Here is a 20,472-nt window from a genome sequence, read left to right as displayed (position 1 = left end):
GTGAAGAGCTAAAAATGCATGAAATGTAAACATGGCTTGTCTACTTATATTTGGTTATTCCTTTTAGAGGGAAGCATTTTGACAAATTTTTCTCTGGTTTATGGCAAATGTCTAAAGGGGTGTGGGATTTCAGTAAGGAAACATTTACAGTTGGCCACATAAGTTTGAAGTGTTCAAATTAGAAGGTCTGAATAAGCTGTGTGCCTTTTCTTTCTAGCTGCATTCTAATTTTAATTCTTCGCTTGCCATGCTGCTGAATGGGTGGGTCTGCTGGTTCCTGAATTACTGTTTTTGTAATGTGCACAGTCAGAACATATGTATGTCACGAGTATGAGGCAACATATTTAAAAGCACAATGTGAAAAGAGCTTGTGGATACATTTTTGAAGGTTGGCAGCTCAGTTCGCTGATATGTTTAGGTGCTTTTTATATTGTCAAGGCCCAGTAGGTATTAAAGGAGTAGAGACAACAAAATTTTAGTTGTTTCTTTCGGTTAGAATGATGCGCAGTACTTTAGAAAGATTAGACAGCTGCATGCATTGTGACAACAAGAGGCAATATATATATAATTGCATTTTTTCTCTCACACTGCTTTAGCTTAAACAACCGAACGACGACTGTGATGTCAGGGATGCGTTCAGGTCATGTGAGGCATTTGATGACTGCAGTATTGTTGCAGCTTTGTTCGTTTTTATTTGCATCAACTCGTACACAAACCTGTCTAAGAGTTGGAGTCACATAAAGTGAACAGGCAAGGATTATATCTCTTTTTGCAGGCCTCATGTGACCTGAACGTGTATCTGACCTCAGAGCAGTCATTCGGCTGTTAAAAACCGAAACCAAATGACACGAGAAAAAAAAATGTAAATTATTTAGCTGACAAAGTTAAGATCCACATGGTAGCTTGTGTACAGCATTGTCTAGTGCATCACTGTAAAGAGAAATGTGCATCCAAAAATTTGGTTTCTCGACTCCATTAAAGAGAGGAGTTGCAGTTCATGACATATTTGTGGCAGACCTTTGTGTAGCATATTAGGAATCAGAGTGTTACTGGAGTACTCTGACCTCATGTTGATTAAAATGGAAGAAAACTAGTTGAGTTCACTAGGAATGAGGTGTTCCTTTCAGAAGCAGAGCTGCTGTGAAGAATGTACTATGAAAAGACAACCATCAGCTCTTTGCTACATTTCAGTTTATTATTTTCTTGAAGACCTAGTAGCGGGTATTGCAGAAATGATAAAAGGTATGTTACAGAAATAATTGGTACCTGCATATTAGCACGACAAGGGGTGAGTAATAAAATTTTTGTAGGGGTCTATAGAATTTCGCCTCCATCGAAATGCGGCCGCTGCAGCCGGGATCGAACCCACGTCTTTCGGGTCAACAGCCAAGCACCATAACCTCTGAGGCACCACGGCGGCCAGTGATCTTCTATTACTGGCCCTCGGTACGGTGTGTGCCTGGTTTTGCGGTAGAAATGTTATTGGTGTATGCCTGTTGAGCATATATTGGCTGAATATTTTTGTTCAAAGTAGTGCAAAATTTGGGAGTTCTTTTTTCTCTTAGAATCCACGGTTCATACTGTGGCAGCTGTTACACTTGTATGACACCTTGGTAAAACTGGCCAAAAATTATAAGCTCAAGTGTGTAGCAAACCAAGAAGGGCATGGGACAATTATAGTAATTTAGATGGAGTAGGGAAGTTGTCTATCGTTAATTTTTAGATTGCAAATGTAGTAAAAGTAGACGATACCTAGGCAACATGTAAGACATGAAGCAGAGACCTGGACTTTTGGTTGCGCATAATGTGGTCAGCCGTCGCCCCGCCGTGATGGCTAAGTGGTTAGGGTGCTCGACTGCTGATCCCAAGGACGGGTTCGATCCCATTTGCGGCAGCCGCCAGTCAATGGAGGCGAAATGCTAGGCACCTGTGTACCGAGTGACATCAGTGCTCGATAGAGAGCCCCATGTGGTCAAAATTAATCCGTAGCGCTGCACTATGGCGTTCCTCACAACCCATGTTGCCTTCGGACATTAAACCTCGTATTCTATACCATACCATAACTTTGACGTGTTCTGTGTGCTTGACCATTTAAGCTGCAGTAATTGCTGAGCACATGTTGAGTTTTCATGAGTATTTGTATGTGCAAATACACAATATGTGACGGGATGCATATCAACAATTACATACGCATGGCACTCGTGCTAAGACTGGCGTGCATGTGAATATTCATGTCCATCGTGTAAATAAATGGAAGTTGCATATATAGTGAACTAAGTGTAGTGTCAAAATGTCTGTGAAGAAAAAAATTCTCATGTTTGCACGTGCTGATGAGTCCTTTTGATTGTAATGGCAAGATTGCAGCAATACCTTGGCACAGTATGATTTTGAATGGTAAAATTTTGTCTGTCTTGCATCCGTTGCAGTTTCAAGTAAGGTGGACGCACACAGTTTCAACATTGTTGCGCACATGATTTGTGTGAATGTCGTTATTGCACACTATTGGGAGTAAGGCTTCTAGCCTATCCGAAGTGCTCTGATGAAAAGTACCTTTTATGATGGTACTTGTGGTTGCTTCATGTCATTAAAACTAAACTCAAATAGCAAATAATGTGAGAGTGAGCTGCATAAGTGAAAGTTACGCGACCGCTTTGTTCATAGCAGTACATTTGGTTTGGTTCAATCTGCTACAATGATAGAAGACCTTTATGCTTTGAAACAGCAAATTGACATGCATTCAAGCTTGGGATGAGCAACAAGAGAGAAAGCGTGCATATTGTTGACGATGCAATGTTGACCCTTCAGTGCCCCTGTTACGTTTTCAGTTTTCTTGCCTTAATTTTCTTATGGTCGCACTGGGCGTCCCGATTTAGAAAACTGCCAAAAAATAGTCGCACGTCATAGCTTTAGTCAAAACCGAGGAGGAGAAAACATGCATATTTATATTTTGTTTTATTTTTGTGAATCAATTTTATTGGCGTTTCCTTTGAATGAGTGCGTTGATAAATTACTTTCTTAGTTATGTTGCAATTTTTAACTTTTAATGCTTTTTTCTAGTTTACTGCTGGTTTCGGTTATTTGTATTTACTTTTCTTTGAGGGAACGCGCGATGATGATGATGTTAGCGCTCTTACAGCGCCCTCTACAGTCAGTTAGCAAAGAAAAAAAAACAACATGGCGGTTGTTTACGTACGTTCGAATTGCGGTCGGCGGTTGTTGCGAGTGAAGTATTCGTCTGTGTCTCGTGTTTGTGGCGTGTGTAGTTCTTTAAATTTGCCCCTTTTTTGTTTGTGACCAGTAGACCGCCTATGGAATGCGTGTTTACCTCCCATGCGTCCCTAAAGGTGAGTGAGCAGGACGCAAGCCCGTGCCGTCAAGTACTGGCGTCCCTGATCTGGGTGTTTCCAGCTCATTTTGAAAATATCTGTGCATATAACTCTTGTTATAATCATCACGATGCAGTGTGTGGGCTGTGATATGTCGTCGCATTGACTATCTCATGATGCAAGGGTTGGAGAACATTGCAGCATGTCGTTTCCAGCCCGCCTTCGATCCTTCAAGACACTGATCTGGACACCGAATGGCGACAGTACCAGTTGACGACTGTTGTGGGTGCGAGGTGGCGTAGATCTGCTAGATCACAGAGAGAAGCAATTGCCGGCAGAATAATCGCAAGACTAACCCACCTGTGGCTCGCAACCACCTCAGTGGACTGAGAAATGCTCGGGACAGAGCGAAGCAATAAAGCTGCACGGTGCGAACGCTATAGGTACTTACGTTGCTTACGTCTCATGTAGTACCTATCTGAATTAAATGTTCTGGAATGCACTGGCAGTGTGTACTTCTGCTCTTGAGACCGAGTCGTCCTTCATGGCGCAGAAAGAGTGCACTGAACGCATGCATGTGCATACGCTGGGCGGCGCACCTTAAAAATAAAATTGTTGCCATGTTCACTACATGTTTTCAAAGGCACATGAGTTCTAAGGTAATCCTCCGAGTTCTCGTTCTGCTGGTATAGTCATTTTGGTCTGTGCAATCAATGACTCTGTGCCCGCATACTGTCAAAAAGCAAGATTTGTCAGATCTTTGGCAGCCAGAGATGATGTGCTGGCATGCATAAATTGATATATAGCATCGTAATAGTGTGACACTGAACACTTTATTAAGATGTAATAGCAAGTAATTTCGATGTTTGTGTAAGCCAGTGTATTTGCCTTCATTGAAAAAGATATTCAAGAAAGTGTTTTGGTGTTCGTATGAGGCGGGACAGAACTTGTGTACAAAGTATGTGATAGCCAAGTGCTCAGGGCGAAATGTCACCTATCACTGCCTCTCGCCGGGGCAGGTGGCTCTCTGGAATTGTTTACTTCAGCATACTGCGAAACTAAAATATGTGAAGAGCTGCGCTCAAATTTCGCTTTACCGACTGTAGTTATTGGCTGTCGATTTTTTTTTTTTTGCACGTGGTTTACTGCTGATACAATAACACACATGGCTCAGTCTGTGCATTGTACTGTGTGCTACTTACTGCATGCAATGTGCAATGCTTCAAAAGCAAGGGTTCGGGCAAGTTGTTTGTTCTAGTTAAGGTTGGTCGCCGAACAGAAAGGGACGACACGGGAACCAGACACACAGCACCGACTATCGAGATTTCTGTCAGTGCTGCGTGTCCGGTTCTCATGCTCATGCTGTCTTTATTTCTTTGTAATGTGACCAACCTTAGCTTCAAAAGCAGTCTTCGCACTATGTATAGGGAGAGTGCACAGAGAGGGCCTGGTAATAAGCGTGTTCATTTTGTGCTCGTGTCTGTGTATGGCACCTGGTGCTAACTGCTCGCTATACTGCACATTTAAATTTAGGTGCCAAATGTACTTCCTTGTGATGCAGTGTGTGCACACCAGGGAATGATCTCGCATTTTGCATGGTGCAGCGAGTACCCTTCTCCTTAACATGTAACAAACTGTAGCTGCCTTTCAAAAATATCATTTTAGTGCATCAGCATCAGAACCCCCTATGTTGGAATAATCCGTCGGTCTGAAGCCTCAGGTGACAGAGTGGAGGGAGTGAAATCCACCTTCACGAAATTGCAGGGAAGAGGGAAGAAGAGAGGGCGGGAGGAGGCGGTTGGCAAGCGGTTGAAAATCTGAGTCGAAGGGTGGAGAGAGTGGATGTGTCACTGATGGATGGGATTTCATCGGGTGAGTGGAGTGGGGGTGTCACGTAGTGATTGATGGTACCCATTCGTACAGTCTTACCCTGTCAGTGGCTGCTCGGTCCGGCAGGAACATAATGCTAACTTTGGCTTATGGGGTTTAACGTCCCAAAGCGACTCAGGCTACGAGGGGCGCCACAGTGGAGGGATCCAGTAATTTCGACCAACAGTGGCCCTTAACGTGCTCCGACATCGCACAGCATCTGGGCCTGTAGTGTGTCACCATCGGAATACAACTGCCGCAGCCGGGATCATACCAGCGTCTAATGGAATTTGTTTAATTTTGTCGTTATACTCACAGTAAGATTAGTCTTTCCCACGTACAAGTTGTATTTAATGTCAGAGTCCAAGGAAGGGCAGCTTTCCAAAGCCACAGCTGGGCTTGTACGGCGTAATTAAGCAGCATTAACATCCTTTAGAATCAATTAACGTGTTTGTACTATGATTACACAATGGACACGGTATTTATCAAGGCAAACAATGGCAGCGTATATATGCCTGCAAATGTTTAAATCAAGAATAGTATCTGCTAGCTTATTAAAAATATATCATTTATAAAAATGACCGTCCAACTTCTCAGAAGTACCAAATCTGTGGAGAAATACAAATTGCAGATTGCCAATATGCCTAGGAAAATACATTTTGGCTGTCAAAAAAGGATTAGGAGCACTTTATTATTAATTACGCGAGGATTGTGGAGAGATGGGTCGGGTCACACCCAATAGTGCAAAACATGAACCCTTAGAAAAGATGCGAAGTTGTGGCGCCTATGCACTCATATGCTGTGCATAATGGGCTGCCCTGCATTACCATAACCTGTCCAGGTAGACTGCCACAAGTCAATAAAAATCTCCGATATATACAACCGCAGTTTTCAGTTAGGTAGATATTTTATTTGCGACATTCTTAATCTAGCTGGCAGGCTATCACCAGCCCGAGGTGAATGTGACGTGCAGGATGAAACGGGTGCCATATCTAGATACTGGAGTAAATGTGATGTGATGAGCCTTGGGAGCATTCCTCTTCACATGGCGCCAGGCAGTCTTGCGGCCACATAATACGGCTGACAGTGCTTCATTCTGTAACCTGTAATACCGCAGTTACTTGCATCATGGATGCAGTTTCTTGTGGGAAAAAATTAGAATGGTAAGTTTGGTGCATTTATTACATGGTGTAAAACATGGTGTGGTCAGTTGAACTTTCCCCAGATTTTGATGATTGATGTAGGGAAAGCATTTATTATGCAAATGCATCCATTATTTAAGTAAATATGGTGTACAGAAACCTGGAATGGAAACAGAAATCAGCATCTGCAGGATTGAAACAAATTCCTAAGAACTTTGCCACAGCACCATACCCATGACGGCCAAGCCACATTTTAGCCCCTAGCCTTTCACTCTACACTGTCCTTAATCTGTTCATTCCCAATGGGCCAGACATGAGGCCGTATGGCACTCGGGTATCCGTATCTGCCTATATGGACATGCCACATTGTCTACTACACAGCTTTTTAAACACTTGTAGCAACAGAGTCAGTTTTCTCAGAAGCATGAAACTTTGTTGCAATTAGTTTTATGACACACCCAGAACATTAACAGGCATTCTAGCCAAATTATAATTTCGTTGCAGTTGGGTTTTGAAGCATTTTTCATTAATGAGTAAAAAGGAAATGACATTAACTGGGCACTATATGTTTCATCTAAGCTGCCTTCTCGACAAATAGGGGCATTTTAGAATTTCTAGGCAACAAAATTGGCACAGTGTTCCCATCACACAACAGAAGGCTCATTGCTTGGAAGGCTGGTGGAGAGACACTGTGTAAGAGCCAAGCAAGTTCATTTATGAAGTGCTTTATCATGTGAGGGAAGGCTTATTCACGGCTGTTTCTACCATGGCAATATAAGTTCGTGTCACAAATTGCACCAGCAATGCTCTGAAAAATGAGTAATACTGTTTTTCTGTTGCAGCAGTATTCTCTTTTCAAAATAAGATGAATAGTAGTTTTGCGCTGCAGCTTTCAGTGTGCAAGATGACAGCTACGGCTTAGCCTTTTGTCAAGAATACTTTTTCTCATATGCATTGCGGAACTGTAGAACCACATATTGTCAACTGTCCTAAAAGGCAAGGTGTGTTGCTGGGCGAGTTGGCTGGGGTACATCTTGAGAAAAACAGCGCTTGCAGACAAAGGACCAGAACGAGAAGGACACACAACTGCGCTGTTTTTTTTTTGTGCCCTTCTTGTTCTGGTCCTTTGTCTGCAAGCGCTGTTTTTCTCAAGATGTCCTAAAAGGGTGGTGCACTGTGACAGCACGACGCAACAAAGAGGAATGCAGCATGGAGTGACACTTCATACTAATTTTATTGAAGAGCGCATGCCTCTCTGAGTGCATCACATGCAGACAAAATGAAATCAAGCAGGGATGACGAAGAAATAAAATTATAGTGAATGCAAGGCAGGTATGAACAAGAAAATGAGTGCACTAATTTCCCAAAGATGAAAAATGTTTGCCAATTGTCGGAAGTTCTCTGTTGAGCAGTGCCAGAGAGGGCGTACTCACACAAGCAGATTCTGAGTAGGGAATGAGGGGCCTGAAATATCTCAATTTCTTAATTGTCGTGTTTAACATTCGGAAGCGACACATGGGCTATGAGGGACACCATAATGGAGGTCTCTGGATTAATTTACACCACCTGGGGCCCTTTAATGCACGCTGACTTTGCACAGCACATGGCCATCTTTGTATTTTGCCTCCACTGAAATGTGGCCGCCATGGCCGGATCAAACCCACAGCCTTCGGGTAAGCAGTCTAAGAACGCCAGAGCCACTGAGGCGCCGTGGCGGGATGAGTTCTCCATTCCTAGGAGGAAAGTTTCGGGAAAAAGGAATGACTAGAAAAGAAATACCAGAGGCCTGTAGTGTACCCTCAATGGTGCTGCTTGATATGGGATATGATGGCGCACCTTTCTCATGACCATGTGGGCTTCAAGAAAATTAGCAAATGGCACTCCTCTTCCCTGCTGTGTCTTGAGCTTGCTATGCTAAAGCACTTTGTCAGAATAGCCCGCCAACTAGCTCATAACACAATCCTAATCCCTCACCTGAAATCTGCCATCTTCAGCTGGCAGGGCCTACAAACGCCAGCACAGTCAGATGCTACTTTCTGGCTGCTGTGCATCTGGCACGAGTGTAGCTCCATTATAGCAACAGCATGCATGTGCTTGCACATGTGCACATGCGTTGCATGGTCAACACGTACATGTGTACATGTTGTGGCAAGCCTTGCACTGCTCACTATGAAGCTCGCAGCCACTGCACGATTTGCTAGTTCTTTCCACTGTGTGCTTGAAGTTCACCAAACTTTGTGACTTTACATGCCACTGGCCATCTCCCACTCTCTCAGTACTGGACTTAGAAAGCTCAATCCCCACTTTATGCTTCCTAAATAGGGCAGATTTGCGGTGGTCTGCTCCTCCTTTGACACCTGTTGTAAAGTTTCTCGGATGTGAAATTGAAGAGTACTTTGATTAATGTATTCAATCACCCATTTACCTAGCCACCAAAGTGAGAGTACTTCAGTGCCTTGTGCATTGACTCCAAGTGATTATTTTTTGTTAATCCAATGTACTGCCTATAGCAGTAAGCCCACTGACATGCCCTCATTGCGTATGTTTTCTCAAAATTTCTGACGAAGCCAAAGGCAATTAAGCTGATGCTCTTTGGAGTGGATACCAAGAAGTGCAGGGAGCAACTGTTGAGAGTCAGTCTCATCTGTCCACTTCATCAGTGTGTGCAGCATGTCCCTTGTTGTACTCCTGCAGTCCTTGTTTGTGACTGTATTCAGGTGCGTGCTCCAGTTGTGTAGCACCTGCCAGCTGCAAAGCAGTCGACTCCTCAAGGGACCCATCACCTGCTCCCATGCACTGCCATAAACAGGGGCATCATCAGACATAAATGCCTGACATGGTATTGTGTATTTTCTTTGATCGCCTCGAAAAACCTCACCACAGTGCCCGTGTTCACCCTTTTTGAAATCAAGTAGGCACACGGGATACCAAAGGCATCTTGAGAAATTGTAAGCAGGGTTGTCAGTTGGAATTAGTACTTATTTATGCCATGGGTGGAGTCAATGCACAGTTTCGCTGCCCCCATTTCATAAAGGAGCTCTCGTTGTGGGAACGCCATTAATGCTCGCTCAAAGTCACCATCATGACTGTTGGGGTCACCCTTCTTCCTGTAATACAACAGTGGCGACTCATTTTCTGCCCTCCTTTCTTCGACCCATAATTCAACACTCTTAAAATTGTCTGCATCTCTCTGCTCTGTTTTGCCAATCCTAAACTTATCTGCAATGTTACGGAGGTCCTTAGTGGTCACAAGTTGCATCCGTGGGCTTGATCCACTTGTACCTGCTCGGATGTTGTGCACAATGGTTTTTTCTGGCACTCCTGCTAACCGGCCTGAAAATGGTACAGAAAAAAACTGTTAACATCTCTGGTGGTTCATCTGCCTACAGCCATGTAATAAAGTGACAAATACGTCTGGTCGGATTCCTTCGTCTTGCACTTTGTTCCTTTTCACAGGTGACACACAGTTCATCTTACTTTCATTTCACTTTTGTGGCACTGCAAAGCACACGACAAAATGGTTGTTTCAAAGCCAGATGGACTTTATTTTTATGAGCTTGAGTGTTTAAACTTGCATACTGCAATGCAAAACAGGGAAGTTATATACAGCGTGTTATAAATGCAGAATATAACAGCACTGAAAATGTGGACAAGAAAAGAATAAGGACGTGTGCTTCTCATCCTGTCCCATTTCATTCTGCATATTCAAAAAATGCACCAATTCGCCTGACAGCAACCTTTAAAGGAGTAGAGACACCAAATTTTTGAACGCGATCTTTGTTTCTTTGGACGTTTGCACAAGACAATAGTGTGCACGAGTCACAATGTAGCATTCACTTATGCCAGGTGAATAATTTCTAAGTGAATATTTTTCTCATGCTGTTTCAGTTTCAATACCTGAATGACTGCTGCTAAGTCAGAGACAATTGGAGGGCATGCCAGTCATACATAAACTGAAATATAAATGCTGCTTGTTCGTTTTTTTTGCGATTTCAACTCTTGTGCAGGCTTGTGTTTTATATTAGTGGTTTTTGAGGAAAGGAAATGGTGCAGTAACTGCCTCAACCATGCCATGAAGGAAAGAAGAAGTGAAAGAAGCAAGAGAGAAAGGTGCTGTAGTGGAGGGCTCCGTAATAATTTCGACCGCCTGGAGATCTTTGGGCACTGACACTGCGCAGCACGTGGGCACCTCTTGCCTCCATCGAAACTCAGCTGCCGCAGCCGGGTTCTAACCCGGGTACTCCAGTTTAGTAGCTGAACACTCAAACCACAGCCGTTCCTGCGAGCGTTACTGATGAAGTGCCAAAACAGCCAAATAATTCGAATTAATGAAAGTTCACTGCAGACGATCTGTCTTATGAAAAAAAACATGGCCCTTATACAACCATTAGACTGGTGGCGTTGCTTTGATCAGCAACAAAATGCCTACGCTTTTGACAGGCAGCCAAAAAAAGAGGCTAGCATCGAGTGCAACTGTCAGTCATTCAAGACACGTTTCATAGAGCTCAAGCCGACTTCTTACGGATGAAGTTCAACGTCAGCGGATTGAGCGACAGACCTAGGATAGTCAATGAAACCAGCAGAAAAACAAAAGAACAGACATTGAAGTAGTTCAGTGCTAGATGACATTCCTAATTATGTTCAGTTTGAAAGACTGGACCCCTTCCACAAAGCATCTCTAAACTAAACGGCATGAAGTTCGTACAGACTGTGCTGTGCATGCAATGTGCCGTGGATCAATTGTTTTTCACCCTTCGATGCGACCAAGTAGGCTCAAGTGAATTGCACTACAGTGAGATACAACTCGAGAACGAAGTGGCAGATGGCCCTTAAAGAAGACCCCCCCAGTCAATGGCGTCAGCTGATTTTCATCAGTTAATCCAATTAAAGCCATAACTAATCCCCTTTCATCTGCCACCCTCCTGCAGTGCTACCCCCTAGGATTAACCATGACATCATGAGAATCGGTCGACGCCATTGGATGGCAGGCTTCCTTTGAGGGGCATTGACCGCTGGGTTCTTAAGCTGTGCCCTACTATAACTTCTTCCGCCCCCTCGTTTTGTGGGACATGCCTTCTCCCACTTTACAATAGGCATTTTCATGTTGTCCCACCTCTTTTGTGCCATAGATGCATCGCAGAAGAATAAAAATCATTGAAATGATCACTCGAGTTAATGAGCAATATCTTCCCCCTAAAATACATTTCTATTGCACTTTCGTCTCCCATTTATGAAAGGTTGGTGGAGTGTAGCTTCTAAACGTTTTCACATTCCGGTACAGTCAACACAGCATGCACAAATGCTTTGCACAAGAGGAGTGGCTAACCTGCAAGCACTCTGGCATCATCCTGGGACAGCCTTTGGTGGCAGGCCTCATTGAAGTGTCCGTAGTGTTTCTTTTGAAACACTACATATACCTTGCCCTCTTTCTCCATGACCTCTAGAGTAGCAAAGCAGTGTTTGCCGATTTTGCAGCTTCCTTGCCCCTTTTCCTGCCTTTGGCACTGTTCTATAGGAAGCTCTTCGTACGAGCCGAAACGGTGGCAGTGCAGGTAGCGTTTAAAAACCCTTGGTGCACATTCCTTCTTTCCTGTAGAAGCTATAAAATGGCAGCAAGTTTTGCTTTCTTCTCTGTCTTTCCAGGCACAAAATCCTGAAACGGAAAGATTGTAAACATAACTAAGCACTCCACATAGTATTAGTTAATTATTAGTGTGAAAGCACTATTCCGAACGGTAAACCCCGAGCAAGATCCTGCGATGTATGTGGGTTTGTGCCAAGAGCATAGCAACGGCGACATAACAACCACAGCCTCACAGCAGCATTGTAACATAGTTATGACACGATGCCAACATATGATAAGTCCATGACCACTCATGACTAAAAAGAAATTTTTAAAAATTGAGGCGTGAACAAAGGTGGGCTCCATTTTGATAAAAACGTGTACACAATGATAGCACATGAATAACGGCATAAGGCATCCTTAGAAAGCCAACAGTAAAGTAACAAGACAAGGCAATGTTCATGAAATTCTGCTTTTGCACGTTTATAAAATTTCGGCAAAACTTCTCAGTCAATTTTTTGTGTATCACACTACTTTTATTTTTTGAAAAGCAAGGCCAAATTAAAGTTTGTACTTTTTACATACACTAATGAAAAATGCAAGTGCTATGGAGTGGGCACATATGCAGTACTCTCGCACTACTACTGGCGCTCTGCCAAGTGCGCATGACAATCACAGATTTAGCTTCAAATTTTTAGCCTTTTGCCTGCAGTGCAGAACTGCATTTCCCAGTTTTTTTATTGTTAAAAATTTATCAGTCACTTTTTGCCTGCTATAGCGCATGGGGAACAATTTTTGGAGAGAATTATTAAGTTCAGGTCAAGTTATTACACGGACTGTTACATGGAAGTATTTCAATTTTACTACACCCTGCAAAAACTCATTCCTGCACAGCAACCTTTTACATGGCCCTGTCCTTTGACCACAAATTCAGGTCAGCGCTGTTGACTTCTAAAGGCAGAACAATGCTGGGCATTCTTCCTACACACCTCTGCGTGTTGCGATTGCCATGGCTTCAGCGCTGCTAAGCCAGTGCATGCCGCGACAATGTTGTGTGTCCTGTCGAGACATTGCAGGTGCCTGCAACAAAGCATAAGCAAGGCCTGTAGCAGCGAGTCTGCTGCAAGGACCAGTTTTTTTCCTGCAGTGGCCACTTTAAATATGAAAGAGAGTGCACTGCTTGTCACTTTGCTTATGGAGGAGCTAGGACACCAAAAAAAAAAATTCTGCAGACACACACAAGACTGCTTACCAGCGAGAATGCCAAAGCATTAAAGTGCACAGTCATGCTATGTTGCAGAATGACGAGTCATGAGTGCAAGGCATGACTACGCAACTTTGTACAAACTCTGCACACCTTATGTTACTAGTAAAGTGCTGAGTCATGCTACACTTCAGAATGATTAGGAGTCAAAACTATGACTACCTAAACTTTGTACAAACTATACACCTTACATTACAAATAAGTGCAAAATGACTATGACAAGTCATGGCTTTCAAAGGTTACATAGTACGTTACGTTTCACATTTCACTCGAATGCCCGCAAAGGCTACCTCTGCAGATCTGTTGCACTAGACTAAGCTCATTGAAATCTTCATGGTGCCTTTAAAAAACGTGCATGTCATCGCTAAGTTTTTGTGCACAAAACCACGTGCAAGTTTCCCCAGGCGAGTGTAAGCCCGTAAATAAAAAAAAAGAACGCGCTTTGTGTTTACAAACTTAAAATGCGCGCACTCGAAAAGTCAATAAACTGCAACTTTTCAATCGGTAATCTAAGCGCGCGACTGCATCCCGCTTTGGCCCTTTATTGCTTTAATCACAGCGTGCGTGCAGACTTCATTTCTTACCTTTATTAGAGTCGAAGACTAGATTCTCCACCTCTTCCTCGAAGTCGTGGTGCCGTCGCAGGTCGCGAAGGGCGACAAAATGCTTCGGACGTAAGTCGCACAAGAACGGCCGTGCATTACTACATGTTGTTGTTGTGACCGGGAGAACGATGAAAAGGAAATTGCATGGGCCTGCCTACTGGCTGGAGCCGAGCCACCACCGCTGCCGCGTGCAGATAGAGGAGATATCAGAGGAAAGACAAAAAGAAAAGACGCGTCGCAGCAACAACCGCGTCCTTCCCCATGAATATCCTTGATGGGTGTTTTTAAATTACTAGTATTGAAGAACGCCTTGTCGCAAACCGCTGAAGCAACGCCATCGCACGTGTCCGTCTCCAAAAAAAATAAAAAAACAAGCGAGCAAGAAATGCACCTTGGGATACCTTGGGATATTGAGCAAGGATTTTCAAGAAGAGTTGAGATTTTCCCTGTCGGTTGAAGCGCAGTGTTCCCCAAAAGTCCCCACAGAGTGACGTAGAGTAGAGCAGTGACGTCTATTCTGGGTTGGCCAATCGCAACGAGGATCACCTTCCTCTGAATACGCCCTCCGAAGCAGGCGCGAAGGATAACAGAGATAGCAAGGCGGGGTAATGGGGAAGTGCGTAATCTGCAAACGCTTACTAATCTGACTGCCGCTGAGATGGGGGGGGGGGGGGGGGGGGGAGGCGCTGTAGCGATGGCATGGAGGAAGGAAAAAGAGAGGAGAGGCCATCACGTGACATTTTGTGAAGCCGGAAACCAGCTCGGCGCCATCTTGTCCGGGCTGACGTCATTGCATAAGTCCCGCCCTCGACTACTGCGCGCGCGTTTCAAAGCCAACGAAGGAGCGTGCTACTGCAGGGGCACAGATCCCCGCGCTGGTGGCGCTTGGCTCCTTACCGGCCGGTTTAGGGCGCCCTATGCCGGTGTTCGTCAGCGGAAAAGTTAATAAAGCGGAAATACCCGTGTGAGACAGGCGGCTACTTTCAGTTACTGCTTCGTACTGCGTCGTCTCCGCGCCGTCTCCAACTGCTCGGCCCTGGTCTCAATTAGTAGCAGCCGAGAAAAATACTTATCTCAGCTCTTGCAAGCGCGGGAAGTGACCTTCGCTTTCAATTACTGCGGTGGCCCATCTTGCGGTGGTTATCTGCGGTGGCCCCCCTTTGGCAACGCCCGTCCCTGGGACTCTGAAGTTGAAGGCTGCATTCGATGAAACTAGTATACTTGCTTGTTTAGCTCAGCGCTCGAAATTAGCCTTCACCGGGTGAGGTGAAGGACACGCGAGAAACGTGGGCCCCTCGTCGCGCGAAACCACACGACGGCCACCGATGCCCGGGAAGGGCATTCGTCCGGTATCGAAAATCTCCTCCCTGTTCCTCAACTCTTGTAAGCACGGGAAGTGACCGTCGCTTTCAATTACTGCGGTGGGCGAAGGACAACTAAGCACACGCGGGAAACGCGGGCCCCTAGACGCGCGAATTCCACACGAGCAGTGGTGTAGCCAGAAATTTTGTTCGAGGGGGGCACATGTTTTATTTATTTATTGGAAACGAAAATAAATGTGGAAACGAAATGTGGAAACGAAAATAAGAGTGCCCATTTATTCTTCACCGTCGCACGGCGTATGGCACTCCTTTTAATTCTAGGCACAGTTCACCCCATTATTAACAGACCTTTTTACGTCAGTTTACTTTTTAATCCTTTGCATTCTCCTCAAATGAAGGTATCGCGAAAATAAAAAGTGCTTTTTTTTTTAAAGGACCTGCAGCCGAGCGCAGGTTTGCGTATGGGGTTGAAGTTTTGACAAATGTCATTTGTTTGCAGTTGATGACTTTGTTATAGAGCAAAGCTTTTGTGTTGTTGTATATGATGTGAAGATATTGTAAATAGCCACGTTTTTTCGTGCGAGTTGTTTTTGTGAGAAAATAAATGTTTTTTACAAATGAAGTTCTCGGCATCCTGTGTGCATTCGTATCTTTATGTAGATATTGCAGTGAACAAAACTAACCCTTCGCCTTTATTAAAGAAAAAAATCTCTAAGGTATTGTTTAAGCGCAGGGTCTCTTTCTCTTCATTTTTACCGGCGGCGTATAACAGGGGCGTGCAAGCATGCAAAGCGAGCGCAGCGGCTTCCTTTAAAATATCACCCTCCACCGATGTCATGGCCCCCGCTGCTCACACAAGCGCAATCGCGAAAAACGAAAATAGTTACACTAACACCAGTGACGATCACTAGAGCGTTGCAAGAGCACGCCTAATAGCAACGAGGTTTCACTGCCGATGGAAACGGGAGCGCGAATGGCACACGCACACTGCACGCACAGGACGCGAAACGTCCGCGCAATACGCCGACGACCTCTCTAGCGCACGGCGTATTGAATCACTGGTAAACGAACAGCGCGAGTGCTCCTCAGTAAGCAGCGGCGGTCTCCCGACGGCTCCGAGCAGTGACGCAGTTGGCGAAATGCCCGTGCGATCATGGTCGAGCACGTTGAAATCAATGCACGCAACAACGAGAGTTCTGCAGCGAATTCCGCCTGAGATATGAGTGAACGGCGCCAACGTAAGCTTGTGAGCACGATCAAAAACAAACTCGAGCAGTTGAGAAAAGTACGCCGCACCGCAACTGCTACGCCGCGGTCGTCTGCTACCGCCCGGCTTGCAAGCAGCAACTACGACGCCGTTGCTAAGCTGCCCGGACTAGGTGGCCTCCCGATCGCGAAAAAAACCACGTGATTTCCTCCACATTTTTCTCCCATGGTGTTGTGTGGAAAGGGCCTCTCCTCTCTTTTTCCTTCCTCCATGAGCGATGGTAATCAGTTCTGCTCACTATTGTCATCATCATCACAATCTAGGTTACGTTAACTGAAGGCCAAATGCCTGCTACACCGTTATGCAAACAGTTTTGTCCAGTTTTGTCCAGCTTTGTCTCGCGTTCCGTTGGCATCCGTTGTACTACTTTAACAGATTATGTGTTGTTATATGTTCTGTTCAAGATAGTTTCGTCCTCTTAATTTCAACTAGGATTTTCGTGTAGCCACCTGACGTCCAGTCTTGAAGAAAGTCCAACATTAACTTTAATCCGAATATACCGTGATTTCCTTCCTCACACTTTCCGATGAATAAAGTTGGTCTACTAATACTACTATTAATTAGAGTTAGCTCTATTATCCACGCCACGTAGACCTTAACCTAATGTCAAGCTCCTTCTTTTGCCGGCGTGTTTCGGCTTCATGTGCGAGTACGTGCCGCCTCCATGTGCCTACTTGCACGCGGGTACAGCATTTGACAAAATAGTACAGTCCAAGGTGGTTCACGTCTAAGTCGATGTAGTGGGGTCGCCGTTGCACTCGTGGAATTCTGTGAGCTTGAAGCGGTGAACACAATAGTTCCTCCCGCCTTAAAGGTGCACTGAAGAGGAATTTGAACTCGTCTTTTTGCCGCGGGAACTAGATCTACATGTTCCGAGCCTTCTTACAAAATTCGAGTTATTGCCCTGTGCGACCGATTTCTCCACTTTAAATTTGAATAACATCCGTCTCCTGCCTTTTTTTTTCTCTTAATTCTCCGCAGACGGTGGGAGGAGTCGACCAACGCGTGGAGTTCCTTTCAGGCAGTCGCGTGGCCGCTTCGCTTTCGCTTATATTTTTTTTTAGGTTTCCGTGAATAAATAGATCTAGTCAGAGGATACATAGCCGCAAATTAGGCCCACGGAAACAAAAATATGCGTGGACTCTTTGCTTTCGCCGATCGCTACGTATCACTCCGCCGATGGCAGAGCGACAAGCCGCCACGGGTCTGGTTGAAAGGTTGGTCGACTCCTCCCACCGTCTGGGGGCAATTAGTGCACCTTCAGTGCACCTTTAAAGGATTCGGAGCAATGGCGATAAAAAACGAGCCATATACGTTGCATGGTTCGGAAGCAAGCTCGGTAGTATGTATAGTTATGAGAAATGCTGTACCTGTCATCTTGTATGTCCATTCGGACTCTCGCGTGTGCAGAAAACGGCTATTCTGATTTTGGTATAGTTACTTTCAGCAGTGGTTTCCTATGTACTACTGCTGCTATCACAGGTTACTACTTTTTTTTCACAGAGCTCAGGAGTTTGCCCCAATTTCAGGGCGATTCAAAATCCACGTAGAAAATTTCGACTGTCTCGTTCATCGTAACTGAATGTAATTGGATTAAGAAGAATTTAGCGGTGCTGCTAGCTATTTTTTGAAAGTATCCTACTCAATGTTATGTCCTGTGTACTTTGGCTAGGTAACGGTATATTCGGGCTTGTTAATACTGTTTACATTACAAAAGCGCAGTATACGTCGAGCGGTCATGTCATGGTTTTCTAAATAGGCTAAATAAGCAATGTATAGTGCTTCTACACACTGATATGAGGTCTGAGAGTGCGAAGGACGCGAAAAAAGATGAGGCAATAAACACCGGACTTCTCGTAAACTGCGCATTATTGCAGGCACTCCTCGTGTTAATGCCCTTGCTGGAATGTTAGATCGTTACAAAAGATACGTACGAACCTGAATCACATGCAGAGTGATCGCGAACTACTATACCAGACCCACTTGGCGAGGAAGATATAGTTAGCAACACCGACAAATTCTTTCTGAATAAATCCTAGTTGTAAGAACGGCGTTTGTTATCTTTAGTTGCTTTGGGGCGTTAAACCCCACAAACCAAACCAAACCGTTTGTTAATTTTCCCTATTCAGCGCTCTGCTCTTGTCTTCGCTGCTTGCTTGCTGTAACATGGAATGGCACCTGGTTTCCGATTACGTGATCTTGTTGCCACATCAAACACCACAACCGTTCCACCCGCAGACCAGTGGACCAACGCGGTGGCCAAGTACACCAACGGCACGTACAACGGCGGCACCAAGATCATGTACCAGGAGGAGCTGCTTGCAGCCCTTGCGGAGTTTCTGGCGTCGCCCCCTGGAGGTCAGGACGGGCTGCGATGCCTGATCGCCTGGAGCCTGTTCCGGGAGCTGCTGGCTTACGTGCAACCCAAGTCCCTGGTCGCGGGCAAGGTGCCGCAGTTGGCGTGCTACGACCACGTCCGGGAGGTGACGGAGCTGGCCCTGACCAGCGGCTACCTGAGATCCAGTGCGTGCACAGGCAGCGGTGTCCGCTCACGTCATCTTTCGTGTAGACGCTGGATCGCGACGCCCTTGAGTACGAAGCCGGCGTAGACGTTTTGCCGCGGCGGTGTCGTAGCTGTACATTTGCGGAGCGAAAAAACATGTCCAACATTATCGCAGGGACATTTTTAAAATTAGAAAATTGTAAGATACTCTTATGGAAATACTGAAGGTAATGGTCCTTTCTTCTGATACCGGCACACTTCCACATCTCAGTGCCCAAACTGTCCACACACATATGCAGACATAGAACACTGCCTTACACAGTGCCATGCAGCCTTCCAGTCCCCCGCCTATCCTTTCCACCCACCCCCACCGTGGCCCATCTGGCTCGCCTCCCTGGATCTGAGACTGCAACGTGCCCTCGTCGCCTTGGCCCAGGATGAACTGAACGCCTAATAGAAAGGATGTTCGAATAAAAATGTCACACCATTACCACCATCTGATATATAGCAAAATCTTTACTTTAAAATGTTTCCATGGGGAACGCTTTTTACGGCAGCAAAACGTTAATAGAAAAAAAAATAATAGACTGCCGTCTGGTGATCTGCGGAAGTATTGTTTCAGCGAAATCTTACATTATGTGAGAAATTGAATTGATAGGCGGTTTCTCACTCAAAAATGTTCTGTACGGAATTGTTCGGTATGAAAATGGACTCATTTGGCTCTTTTCCGTTGTGAACCTGTTCGGTAATAGATTGGAGCTTGTGGGTGGTATGTGGCTTGTGGTATTAGCCTCATCAGTGAACCTTGACACTCACACACTTGAGCTTCGGGGTTCAAGTCGATGATCTATGCAGACAGGTGAGCATTCTTTGTGCTCTCTTAACCTACTCAGTAAGTACCAGGAGTTTAGCCTTACGAGGCGGGAAAGTTAGTGCTCCGTGACAGCTGTGTAGAAGAACGGTGTCATATGCTTGCGTTAGAAGTTACTGAACTGTCGGTTTAGCGTGTTCTCCGACAAAAACAGGGTTTAGTGACATTGCAGCTTTTGAAGAAATGTCGATCTGAGGCAGAGAAATGTTCATCAGGACTTTCTGGAGCTGAAAATTGTTTATGCAGTGACGTGGAACCTTTATGGAAGTCAAGACGCTATTAAGTCATCCTCGGTCAAGCTCGCCTCGAAGACGCGGTATTGAATCGATCAAAGACGTGTGCTATTAAGAATTTGAAGAAAGGCTAATGGTGCCACTATATCGTAAATTTCAGGTTTAAGATATATTGAGCAACCTTTTTTTTTTCCACTGCATGCCAGCAGTAACGGTGGTATGAATGGCGCTTGTCTAGTGCCATGCTCATAAAATTTCTCTCGAATACGTTATGCTACGTTCAGCAACTCTATTGCATGAAACAGATTATATTTAATATGGACAAGCTCTATGCTTAGCTGTATGCTTAGCTCGGAAAGAATGACACTTCTTTACAAGTATGAACACACTCGATGAGATATGTAAAGCCATTCACACGAAAAGAGTAGAACTCTTTCAGTGGTGTGCGCCACCTTCCACCATTTCATTTCACGCCCGTTAGCCCTGCACTGAAAAAGAATATGGCAG

General features: G+C 44.9%; 1 protein-coding gene and 1 long non-coding RNA gene across 4 annotated transcripts in view; one reads left to right on the top strand and one right to left on the bottom strand.

The window, feature by feature from the left end:
• The window catches only part of LOC149336393 (neprilysin-1-like), a 49,003-nt gene that overhangs the window by 17,757 nt on the left and 10,774 nt on the right, over positions 1 to 20,472 (top strand). For both annotated transcript variants that reach the window (XM_089552861.1, XM_089552860.1), the window contains exon 6: positions 18,597 to 18,881. In XM_089552861.1, the coding sequence (XP_089408987.1) occupies positions 18,597 to 18,881 (285 nt within the window). The remainder of the gene's footprint in view (positions 1 to 18,596; positions 18,882 to 20,472) is intronic.
• LOC149336394 (uncharacterized) lies at positions 6,100 to 14,264 on the bottom strand. 2 transcript variants are annotated; one of them, XR_016284266.1, is made up of 5 exons: positions 13,749 to 14,262; positions 12,890 to 12,980; positions 11,664 to 11,990; positions 6,381 to 9,670; positions 6,100 to 6,298 (listed from the first exon to the last, which is right to left on the bottom strand). It is a non-coding gene; the product is annotated as an uncharacterized LOC149336394 (long non-coding RNA). The 2 variants fall into 2 exon arrangements; XR_016284265.1 differs by lacking the exon at positions 6,100 to 6,298 and having other exon boundaries at positions 6,360 to 9,670; positions 13,749 to 14,264.

This window comes from Amblyomma mixtum, chromosome 7 (assembly GCF_055824585.1).
Source record: "Amblyomma mixtum isolate Tamu chromosome 7, ASM5582458v1, whole genome shotgun sequence".
In the NCBI taxonomy this organism is placed as follows: Eukaryota; Metazoa; Arthropoda; class Arachnida; order Ixodida; family Ixodidae; genus Amblyomma; species Amblyomma mixtum.
This window is presented reverse-complemented; position numbering and strand designations above follow the sequence as displayed.